General features: G+C 35.3%; 2 protein-coding genes and 1 long non-coding RNA gene across 3 annotated transcripts in view; all 3 read right to left on the reverse strand.

Moving 5' to 3' along the window:
- Positions 1–1,379: 1,379 nt before the first annotated feature.
- On the reverse strand, positions 1,380–4,258 carry LOC107589472 (uncharacterized). The gene is made up of 10 exons (XM_016277922.1): positions 4,254–4,258; positions 3,866–3,958; positions 3,695–3,781; positions 3,167–3,271; positions 2,778–2,927; positions 2,586–2,693; positions 2,317–2,412; positions 2,044–2,130; positions 1,765–1,860; positions 1,380–1,603 (listed from the first exon to the last, which is right to left on the reverse strand). The coding sequence occupies exons 1-10, from the start codon at positions 4,256–4,258 to the stop codon at positions 1,525–1,527; spliced, it is 906 nt and encodes a 301-aa protein (XP_016133408.1). The 3' UTR covers positions 1,380–1,524.
- A 2,312-nt stretch (positions 4,259–6,570) lies between these two features.
- LOC107589402 (uncharacterized) lies at positions 6,571–7,348 on the reverse strand. Its single transcript, XR_001609674.1, has 4 exons — positions 7,235–7,348; positions 7,059–7,124; positions 6,781–6,916; positions 6,571–6,695 (listed from the first exon to the last, which is right to left on the reverse strand). It is a non-coding gene; the product is annotated as an uncharacterized lncRNA (long non-coding RNA).
- A 750-nt stretch (positions 7,349–8,098) lies between these two features.
- LOC107589473 (histone-lysine N-methyltransferase 2B-like) overlaps positions 8,099–12,125 on the reverse strand; it is a 36,940-nt gene continuing 32,913 nt past the window's right edge. Inside the window, exons 34-38 of the mRNA XM_016277923.1 lie at positions 11,855–12,107; positions 11,639–11,746; positions 10,800–10,883; positions 10,520–10,649; positions 8,099–9,872 (exon numbers count right to left, since the gene is read on the reverse strand). Of these exons, the coding sequence (XP_016133409.1) occupies positions 9,597–9,872; positions 10,520–10,649; positions 10,800–10,883; positions 11,639–11,746; positions 11,855–12,107 (851 nt within the window). The 3' untranslated portion in view covers positions 8,099–9,596. The remainder of the gene's footprint in view (positions 9,873–10,519; positions 10,650–10,799; positions 10,884–11,638; positions 11,747–11,854; positions 12,108–12,125) is intronic.

The raw sequence follows: 12,125 nt of genomic DNA on the forward strand, positions 1-12,125 counted from the left end.
CAAATATTTCTTCATTGGTCTTACGAAAATAAACAAAGGTCAGGTTTGGAATGAGACGAGGGTGAGTAATTAATGACTGACTTTTCATTTTTGGGTGATCTATCTCTTTAAGAGGGCTGGAGATGTCTCTCAACCTAACCTAGGAGTAGTATGATAACCGTGATATGTTGAAACCACTCTCTCCAATATGGAAACAAAGTGCTTTAGACTCGCATAATGGTGTAATTTGGATAAACATGATTCGTAGTTGACTAAACAAGTGAAATCCATTGATATATTAATTGACTGCTTTTAATAAACTCATTAAGAATATAGTGTACAACATCATTATTAGTCAGGTGTGTAATAATCACAGGGTTACAACTAAATGTTAAATCGTTACAGTAGTCAGGTAAGGGTTAATGTACATCCAGCTGGTTATTGCTGCAAAATTTATTATAGCGTTGTTAGTGAAACACTTTTTAGAAATTCATAGTTGTTCATGTGAGTTGCCATTTGAATTTAGCAAAAGACAACAACAACAAAACGACGTTCTAAGTGCTTAGAATAATTCTACAAATGATTCTGGTTCTTAAAAATTCGACATCGTTAAAAATAAGTGTTTTAGGCAGTGCATTATTGTGCACAGTAGTACACAGTGCAGTGTTTCTCTTTTTATAATGGGAAAATGCATTTATATAATGCACATTTTCTGCATAAGGCATGGAGTACACTTATATTTAGACATTGTGTAGTTTTCAACACGTACATTGTTCGGACAAAATTCGTCAAGAAAATTAAAATTGGCCTTCATTACATTCATCAAATGAGACAAAAGCTTCTATTTAGATAAGCCCTACTTTACCAAGACTGTCAAAACTTTAGACTACGCCTATGACCCCAGGACTCCTTCTAGGTTTTTTTTTTCCACCAATAATAAAATTAATTTTCTATGATCTTTTACATGTTAATAGAATATACCTGACTAAGCCTTACTATAGTTAAGATCCTTTTGCCTAGATTTTGGTTTTATTCAAAATATTTTTGAACATAAATTGATGCCAGATAAAATCAGTTATTTTGAAGTAGCTAGTGGAGAAAAAAAATAGAAATATATACATATATATATATATATACATATATAAATAAGCTAGTATGAAATCTAGTTGTTGCGATCTATCATTTAATTATTTCTTACTCACACAGTGCACAGACACATTTTTATTTATTTGTATCTATTAATTGGATCTATTTTCAAGTGTTAACACATGAAAGTAGATCCAGATATTATTGATATTAAGCTTTTTAAATGAATGTGTTAAGATGCTGGAGGACAAAAATGTGTATGAAATGCAACAAATCATGTTTTTGATGAAAAGAAAGCATTACAGTGGAACAAATAGAGTGGAATTTGTTTTACTCAATGTTCACCAATGCAATTATCCTAATATTCTTTCAGAGGCAGGTATGCAATAACAGTTAATACATTGCTGGTATAATCCTGTTTATTGCCAGCAGTCACAATCTTGGCATTGCCTTCAAATATTAAAGCGTTGAGTCCAACAGCAGGTTCCAGACATCATTAAACATGAGGTTTGTGTGATGCATCGACTTCTTGAAGGCTCTGAGGAACAATAAATATTGTGAATCTTATTGATTGCACTTGATAATATGAACTTGCAATATAAACTGGTATTTATCATCAATCTTTTATTTACACAAAAAGTGACATTCAAATACGGTTTCGGTTCAAATGCAGATATGGTAAGAAAATGATAATCTTACAAAACAGTTGGATCGATCTTTTCATCAAAGTCATCAACAAGATCAGTATACTGCTCCAGTTTCTCCAGGATCCGGTGAATGGCTTGAACAAAGTTTCTTTATAATTGAAAAACAAAAAGAGAGCCAGTCAAATATGAACTTTAAAAAGATGCTGAACTCATTAAACCAAAAACGGCAATTAAGAACAAACATGTCTTTAAATATTTACATTTTCAGCTTTAGAGCCATATATTAACAAATAAATCCTTGTCCTTAAAATTAAACTTGACCTTTCCTTACTTTGGTGCTTCTTCAAGCTGCTTTCGAGTAAATGCATTACTTTTTAATAACTCATTAATGATGATGTTCCTCGTATCATTCCATTTTCTGGAAAAAAAAAAACATTTCCGATTGATTGTTTGATTGCTCTCCTCATAAATGAACAAAAATCATACACAAGAACATGCTAAATTTCAGCCAACAAAGTGTCTCAGAACCAGGCAGTTCAGCAGATTTCCAACCTCACCACACTGGATAGTGGATATATAAAAAATACAAAAGGACATGTCTTACCTCTGTGTTTGCTGAAATTCAGTCTCATCAAAATAGACGAAATTTGCAAATCTGAGAAAAGAGCTCCACAAATCTAGGAACACTCTCCTAATTACTCTATAGCAAACAAACAATGATTTTTAAAGAGGAATAGATTATATATGCATTATATCAAGAGAGCAAAGCACTAGGCCTTCTAATCTGGACAAATATATCAACAACATACAAACATATTCTGTTTTACTGGTTCAAAATGATTTTCATGAAGGCATTTTATTACATTGTCTTACCGCAAAGGCAGTAATAGTTGGTTATCTTTGCTATTGGTTTTCTCCTCTTCAATTTCTAGAGTAAGTAAATACAAAATACCACGAATGCAACTCTCCAAAAAGGTTTGTCTGCAAGACAAAAAAAGTCTTAATATATTAATATTTACAGAGTAAACAAATACGAGCCTCACACAGATGTTTTACGTTTCTTACCTGTTAGAGGTTATATCGTTCCCTTCAAGAATAAGAGTTATGTGGTTAACTTTGTGAAGAAACCTGTTGACCTCAGTAATCCCAAATCCAACTTCAGACAGCTTTTCATAAACAGGAAGAGAGTAAACAACCGAACTTTTGACAACAGCCCTGTGAAACATACAAAAGAAAATGGATGGATCTTTTTCGTTTTAAACCTTTAAATCATTTACATTGCTTTAGGTATTAAGTTCTGTCCGATGTTTATTAAATATATCTCCATGTTTGTGTAATTCATCTGAAACAAGCTTTTGAAACACGAACTGCATGAACATGAAATGTCAGATATGTGGTTACATATTCGTTTACCATAAATAATGGCACGAAACAAAGTTTCAAATGAGATTTACCAGTTGGACTGATTGAATCTGTCCAAACCAAGAGCTGCATTTCCACGATTATAATATTCCTGGGCCGCGGCCTCAAAGAATTTACCAAAATGAAGTTCAGTCCAACTAGAAAAGAACAATGAAATGATAGATGAATGATACAATGCAGAGTGAAACCTCCAAAATAAAATAAAAACCCAACAGAATTAAACTCAACAGTTATTTACACTCTAAAAAATGCTGGGTTGTTTCATCCCAACTTTGGGTCAAATATGGATTAACCCAGCCATTGGGTTACATTTTTAACCCAAAAGTTGGGTTAGTCCATATTTGACCCAAAGTTGGGTTGAAACAACCCAGCATTTTTTAGAGTGCAGATTAAGGATCTAACATACTAACAGTGGATCATTATGGTTCAAGTGACTCTAATGTTAATTAGGAAATCACTTTAGTAGCCTGAAAAAAAATTAGAATATCCCTGGGATTAATTATGTATTGATTTAAATGACATTTGTAATATTCCACATTCTGAGTATCTTTCTTCCTTACTTCAAAAAACTGCGCCTTGTATCCGGGTCTAAAAGCACATGATACTTTACACTTAGGTTTTTCAACTCGGTTAGCTCTGCCCATTGCCTGTAACAGACAAAACTCAAGAATTTTCTTCAGTGCTCATTTTACTTCATATTCTTATATATTTGTGCATCGCTGTCCTCTTACTTCATTGAATCCAAGTATTCTGCATGGAACGATGGGCTTTCAGTGTGTTCCAAAACTTTATCCCAGTAAAAAACAATCAGTCCAGATGCAGTTCTAGGAAACAGAAAAAGAAAAAAAGTTATATAGAGATGTCTTTTAAACAGATTAAATACAATGTTGAAGTTAACAATAAATGACATTTGTAATATTCCACATTCTGAGTATCTTTCTTCCTTACTTCAAAAAACTGCGCCTTGTATCCGGGTCTAAAAGCACATGATACTTTACACTTAGGTTTTTCAACTCGGTTAGCTCTGCCCATTGCCTGTAACAGACAAAACTCAAGAATTTTCTTCAATGCTCATTTTACTTCATATTCTTATATATTTGTGCATCGCTGTACTCTTACTTCATTGAATCCAAGTATTCTGCATGGAACGATGGGCTTTCAGTGTGTTCCAAAACTTTATCCCAGTAAAAAACAATCAGTCCAGATGCAGTTCTAGGAAACAGAAAAAGAAAAAAGTTATATAGAGATGTCTTTTAAACAGATTAAATACAATGTTGAAGTTAACAAAAAAAAAGTCTTAAGTCTCTATTTATAAAGCACAATTAAAAACAACTGCAGTTGACCAATGAGCTGTACAATGTTGTAAAAAACGTATAAAACATGTATACAAACCACAAGTCATAGGCTATATTGAAGAGATACGCTTTTAACTTTGATTTAAATATATGTAATGTTGGTGCAGTTCTAATATGGATCGGTAACGTGTTCCAAAGTTTAGGTGTGGCTATGGCAAAAGCTCGATCACCCCTAGATTTTATTTTTGACTTTGGAACAGTTAACAAACTCTGGTTGGCAGACCTAAGAGTTCTTTCCGGAAGATATTCACACAACAGGTCGGAGAGGTAAGGGGGAGTGAGACCATTTAAACATTTAAAAACAAGCAAAAGCACTTTAAAATTAATTCTAAAGCATACTGGGAACCAATGTAAAGGCATTAACACACGAGTAATATGTTCGTATTTACAAAGACCGGTTAAAAGATGTGCAGCTGCATTTTGGACTATTTGTAATCTAGATATTGAAGAACTGTTTATTCCCAGATACAGGGAATTACAATAATCAATTCTAGAAGAAATAAAAGCATGAATTGCAGTTTCAAAGTGCTTAAAAGAAAGGAAGGTCTTCACTTTAGCCAATGTTCTTAATTGGAAAAACTTGATTTGACAACTAAATTTATTGCACTATTGAAAAAGACACCCAAGTTTTTTTTACACCTGATTTAACTGAAGAAGAAAAAACACCAGAATTTACATGAGAAATGTTTGGGACTTCAGAAGAGCCAAACACAATGACCTCTGTTTTACTCTCATTTAGATTAAAAAAATTCAAAGACATCCAGGCTTTGACATCGGAAAGACAGGCACAGAGGGAGTCTACACCATTTTTATGCTTCAGGGGCAAATAAAGTTGAGTATCGTCTGCATAGCAGTGATAGTACAAGCCATGCTTTTCAAAAACAGAGGCTAAAGGAAGCATATATAAAAAAACAATAAAGGGGCCAAAATAGAGCCTTGGGGGACCCCCACAAGTCAGTGGAACAGCCCCAGTAAAATATCGTCCAATATTGATTGAGAAGCTTCTATTTTTAAGATATGACTGAAACCAACTTAATGCAGTTCCTCTGATGCCCACAACATGTTCTAGCAGAGCAAGCAAGACCTCATGGTCAACTGTATCAAATGCTGCACTTAAATCTAATAGTACCAGTACAACAGAGTCACCTGAGTCAGTGGCCATTAAAACATAATTTAAAACTTTTACAAGTGCTGTCTCTGTAGAGTGAAACTTTCTAAAATCTGATTGGAAAACATAAAAACCCCTATTGTCATTCAAAAATCTCTGCAGCTGATGAAAAACCACTTTCTCCAAAATTTTTGATAAAAAAATAAATATTAGAGATGGGCCTAAAATTATATAAAACTATTGGATCCAAATTTGGACTTTAAATTCATTACATACAAATTTGTTCTTAATCTAATCAGTTAATAACACTAAGAATGATAACTATAACTTTATAAGGTTAAAAAAAATATTCTAATCATTCTAAGAGAATTGAGAAGTTCACATCACAACTATAACAATAGCAACACAGAAGAAATATACTGGTCTAAATTACTCTTATTTTGTCTTGGAATTTAGGTTTAAAAGACAATTAATACTCAGCAATATCTTTGATTTAACTGCACTGTCACTACTGAATGAGACCACAATTTCCACTAAATTAAGCTGGATAATGACACTAACTTTGCTGAATCAACACTATGACACTATTGTCTTTTTAGAGCTTATTTAAAGCTGAAATAGTATTTGTTTCATAAATGAAGAACACTGCATTACTACTGTGAATACGTCTATATAGTCCACAGTGTAAAAAGATGAATCTCAAAATCATACAGTCACTGTTGAAAGGGGTTCAAATATGCAAAAGATGCTGAATAACCAAAGAATGTGCAGGACTTGGAAGACTTCTCTGAAGAACTGCAGGCAGTTTAAATGCTCAGGACAAAGAACTTAACATCACAAAACATCCAAATTACGACACGGCTTATTAAGAATTAAGCGTATATATAAACTTTTGAACCTTTGTGAATCGTGTTCTTGACACGAGCTCAGAATAAGCAATGTTATTATGATTATACAGTAATATATGTATAATATAAATGTGGACAGACTTACTGTGGCAATATAGCTGAATTATCCTGGCTCTCTCTAGCACTCTCACAATTTTTCAGTGGTTTTGCCAACTCTCTTAAGGTTTTCATGTATCCTTGGATAGAAATCCTGTAAAATTACAGAAAAAGGTGATGATCAGGCAACGGCTAAACCAACAATTCAATAGCAGTGCATAACCCATAGCTGATCATACCTTGATTTTCTAAACTGCTCATCTCTCACTAATTTCTCTGTAGCGTTTCTGACTTTTTCCAGGAAGTCTAAAAAGACTACAGTCCCAGAATTGACGATTTGTCGTCTCAAGTCATATGATTCAGCACTCTGCACACCTTCAAAGACAGAATCAAAAACAGTGTCAGAGGAACAGAATGAGTAATAGCTACCACAAAAGACAACGCCAATTCATCCAGATATTTTCTCTAATAAAATGTTTTCAGTTTAAATATTGCGCCACGAAAACAATTACTATACCACAGCAGCAGAGAAATGCAGTTAAACTTAAGATGGCCAAAATCTTATTCATGTTTCTGTTTTATGCTGTAAGAGAGGAAAACAGAGGTAGCATTACGCATGGATTCAGAAAACCAAAGTCAATGCATGTTTACTTTGTACTGAATATTATTGACAACACAAGCAATAAACAATACCTTTTTGAGTCTGTGTGCATACGAAATAGCCCTCACTGTCTGACTGTTGCTTATAAGGGTCATTACATGGTCACCTGTTCACAGCAGAGTAAATGTGTGCACATTTCAACAGTGAGCGGGGCAGAAGGGCAGATGAGCAGCATGGCGGGACTAAACAAACATTTATCTGTTAATATTTGAATGTTTTGTCCATTGGTTCTTACTGATGGTGTCTATTCAGATCAACTTTCCACAGGCAAAACTGGACAAAAAAGGCATATTGCAGAGAGGAGTCTCTTCCTATTATTAGTAGTGTGCATGTAAATTTCAATTCTAGCATATTTAGATGAGATTAGCATGAACAAGGAGTTGCATGATCTATTTCATTATAACAGACAATAAAATGTAACTTTTCAGAATTAGTTATAAAAAATGCTCAAGATATTACATCATAACAAATATCTTAACATAAAATTAAAGGCATGCCAAAGAAGAATCTTATTTAACCATTAAAATAGAAATATAAAAGCTGACGGAATGATTCTAGGCAATTAGCATATACGCTGATGGTGAATAAATAAGTGAAATGTAAATCTAATTCTCTAAATGAAGCAAACTTTTTATAACTAACATCATATACATTTGATCAACAGACATTGTGTTTGAATAATTAAACCTTACAAATGCTCAGATAAAAGCCAAAAACAATTTCCAAAAAGATTTTAAGGTCAAATCAAGTTAAAGACTTTTAAAGAATTTTTTCTCTGAAATGACATGCTCTATATGACTTAAAATATTTGAAACAAAAATCAAGATTGCTCTTTGTTCAAATATTTTTGTATCTTTATTACATACAGAACATCATAAATTAAAAAAAAAGTGCGTAGAAAAATTTAACAGATTTAGAAATTCTTGTATACAACTTTATACAAAGATTCACTCTGAGTGGGTTCACGTCCAGTGATGGAATCAAGCCACAGTCTTCATTTTTAATAATAAGCACACTTCAATACTGTACAAAAGCATGAGGGAAGAGGGATCCGGGAATTCTCTGGAAAAACAAACAAATGAAACAAACAACCCCTACAATCACACTGCATAAAATCAAAGCTAGTGCGGGATTATCCCCAGCATTCTTTATACTACTGTTTGTACTGTAACTTACTAGCTGTCACTGATGTACTGAGGTAGTCAACCCAAGTGGAGATGAGAGTCGGTCTAAACGTGCTGCGAGAGGAAGGGTATCAAAAGAAGACAAATGGCTATTAGCAGCACATCGGCTGTTTCCAGCTAAAGCCACCATTCATGAGTATGGTTTTGAATAATTCCTTAAATACTTGTGCACTGACGATCAGAATGGGATTCTTCACATCTTTAACACTACACAAGTGATCCTAATATGTAGAATATTACAATTGACCCCCAAAAGACTGGCCTCAAGACATAAAAGCACATAAAAACAGTGGGTTCTTAAAACCAAAATCAAAAATTGGGCTTCGGGTGAAGTCTTATGAATTACTATGAATGCAGTAAAACGGTCTGTATATGCATTCAGAGCAAAGGTACTCTAACTTAAATTAATGTGCCAGTCAAGGGTGGTAAATTTGGTTTAAAAATGTCCTATAAGTGATGCATTCATTTGCATCCATTAAATAAAAAGAAAGAAAAAAAAAACACTGTGAAATATACAAATGTCAATGTTCTGGAAACACACAGGCTCCTGTTAGAAACTAGGTTGTGTGGCAAGATTTTTCATGGTTCGACTAAAAAGTACATCTGTTCTGGAGAATATGTACAGTGCTTACATTTCCACAAAAAAAGAGCAAAGATTATTAAGGTGCTGTTGAGGACGACCTATAACAGGAACTCCTCTTGATTCAGTAGCAAAAATAATCACACCCTTTCAAACTTTAGGGTATCCTCCACTATGAAAACCTCTGTACATTTATTCTGACACTAAAGGATCCTTCCAGAATAGATCTACAACATTACCAGCCACCAGTGGCAAGATTTGAAAGGCATGCTGGGACAAAGTAGTATAAGGACAGGTGAAATAGGTAAGGGTATTCGTTTAAGGTCACAATTTTTAATTGTTGAATCAAAGCAAACGGCCTCATCCAGTGCAGGACGTTACTGGGTTGTTAAATGTTGGGGTAGGAAATATAACTCGCGCAAGGTAACCAATCAAGACGTGCTGGTGGTCTAAAAAGGCCACACACCCTGCCAAACAATCTCAATATTGTGTTTCCTTCAGAATAATTCATCTCCACACCATTAAGCACCTGTAATGAGTGTCTTCCTTCATAAATAGCCACCCATACCAAAATATCCCCTCCTAAACCTCCTTTCTCCGCCCATTTGCCATTGAGTAAACATGCCGGTTTTAGTTCAGGAAGCGTCGGCAGCGCCGGGCCCCGCAGTTACAGTGCAACTTGTTGTTTGCATCTTCAATGGGGAACTTGTAGTTGTAGGTGAGCTCCTCTCCACGGTAAATCTTCTGCAGGGCAAATATAACGATGTGCTTCTGGCCCTCCACATTGATGACTCTCGAGTAACAGTTAGGGTCGCAGGAGTGATTTATAAATCGTGCCGCGTTTCCGTGCATGGTGGCGTCCACCACATCAAAGTCATCAATGCGAAACATGTAGCATCCGATGCCCTTTGAGGAAAGAGAGGCAAGAAACAGACTGTACGTTAGGAATTCAACATCACTGCGATGCAAGAGGATAAATAGATGTTTTTAAAGGGGTCCTATTATGCTTTTTCAACTTTAGTTAGTCTGTAATGTTGCTGTTTGAGCATAAAAAAGATCAGCAAAGTTACAAAGCTCAAAGTCCAATTCAAAAGGAGATATTTTAATTAACAGAAATCACTTTTCAAAGACTACAACGAATGACTCGTTTGGACTACAACGCATATTTTCCGGGATTTGTGATGTATCACAAATACAGACAAGTGGGAGGAGACCAGGTTGCGCTGCACTAGAGAAGGCAACGAGTGTTATCACTATGTCGGAGACACGCTAGTTTCCCCAAGGCAGACGAGTGGTTACAATCATCCAGGTTTAAATCACGCTCAAATTGATTTGATTTTGATGCAATATTTACACTGAATATGCCAGACTGGGGAGAGAGGTGTTGTAATAATGTAAAATATGTGAAAAATAATGTGTTTTTCAAACAACCTAGTATGAGAGCATGTTCTAGTACACCCCCAAAACAAAATCAAGACTTTGTAAAAGAGCATAAAAAGAAAAAAAGAGCATTTAAGCAAAAACTGCATCACACTGGGACAAATCACTTTTACCTTGCTGTCATAGTATTTCTCCCTTTTGTCAGTGAGAACTGAGCGGATGACATTGCCAGCATACTCGATCACCATCTCTCCAGCCTCAATGTTCCTCTTGCAGAAAAGTCCACGACCATGTATAGCGGATCTGTCATGGAGATAAGGAATTGCACCAATTACTTTTGCTCTTAAAAGTTATGTTCATTCCATCTTTTTTATTGGCATGGGATTTGTTGTTAAGCGATTTTACACAGTTAGTTTTTATGCTGTAATACCCTGCATCTCGGGAAGGCATTACCTGTAAACTCCCACAGCCTCTTTAGAGGTTTTCTCCAAGTGTCTGAACCTCATAGCCACTGGCAACTCCGTACTTGTGGCTCGTCTAAAGGGAAGCCAAAATAACAGGATGAGTCATAAAAAAAACATTAAAATGTTAACACTAGTAATGCACTGACTTTACATACTTACAAAAAATCTATTATTTTGGTATTATAATTGATAAACATGAAATTTGTTTCATCTATCTTTTTTAAAATCATCTTTTAAATGGCACAAAAAAGGAAAATAATAGTTCATCCAAAAATGTAAATTACTCACCCTCATGTCGTTCCAAACCCTTAAGACCTTCGTTCATCTTCGGAAAACAAATTAAGATATTTTTTATGAAATTCGAGAGCGTTCTGAACCTGGTAAGACAGCTAGGAAACTACCACATTTAAGGCCCAGAAAGGTAGTAAGGACATAATTGTGACATCAGGTGTTCACCCTTAATTTATGAACCTACGAAAATACTTTTTGTGCGCAAAGAAAACAAAAATAATGACTTTGTTCAACAATTTCTTGTCTATCGTGTCAGACTTTTGCACACAAAAAGTATTCTCGTAGCTTCATAAAATGATAATTGAAACACTGATGTCACAATTATGTCCTTACTATGTTTCTGAGCCTTGAATGTGACGGCTGCATTGCTGTCTATGGGAGGGTCAGAAAGCTCTTGGATTTCATCAAAATATCTTACTTTGTGTTCCGAAGATGAACGAAGGTCTTACAGGTTTGGAGTGACATGAGGTTGAGTAATTAATGACAGCATTTTCAATTTTGGGTGAACTTTTCCAAATATGTTGCTGAGTGTCTAACCTGCTGGATTTTAGCATAACGTCATCCTCTTCATCATCACATGGCCTTGACTCAGGAAGCTGACGATGTTGCGATGCCAGGAAATTGAACATATCAAAGGTAGATTTTCTGTGTGGGGGGAGGGAGAAAGCCAATTTTTGATTTCCACATTTGGAAAGGAACAAATAAACAACTCAAAGTCATATGTGAGGCATACACGAGTTCACAGATACTTACCGCACATAGACCTCTGCGCGGGCACAGCCACTGGGGTTTATTGGCAGCTCTTCTTCCGGTACTTCATGCTGGTGGAAACGAAAACTGTGTTTCTGGCAGAGAGAAGCACCCTGCAGCTGCTCCAGCAGAAAGAGCACAGCATCGTGGAGGACACCCAGAACCCTGGCACCACTTGTCCTGTTGAAGGGAAACTGCTCTAGCCGACAGCCTACCCGTGCCTCCTGGACACCATCCATTACTGCCTTCCACGCCACTGAAAAAACACCGTAAA

This window comes from Sinocyclocheilus grahami, unplaced genomic scaffold, assembly GCF_001515645.1.
Source record: "Sinocyclocheilus grahami isolate Dianchi unplaced genomic scaffold, SAMN03320097.WGS_v1.1 scaffold116.1, whole genome shotgun sequence".
Taxonomy (NCBI): domain Eukaryota; kingdom Metazoa; phylum Chordata; class Actinopteri; order Cypriniformes; family Cyprinidae; genus Sinocyclocheilus; species Sinocyclocheilus grahami.

Excerpts from the sequence above, each read along its gene's own strand:
- LOC107589472 (XM_016277922.1), bottom strand. Across the intron at positions 3,782-3,865 it reads GAATACTTGGATTCAATGAA|GCAATGGGCAGAGCTAACCG; the intron begins GTAAGAGGACAG and ends TGTCTGTTACAG. Across the intron at positions 1,861-2,043 it reads CAGCTTGAAGAAGCACCAAA|AAACTTTGTTCAAGCCATTC; the intron begins GTAAGGAAAGGT and ends TCAATTATAAAG.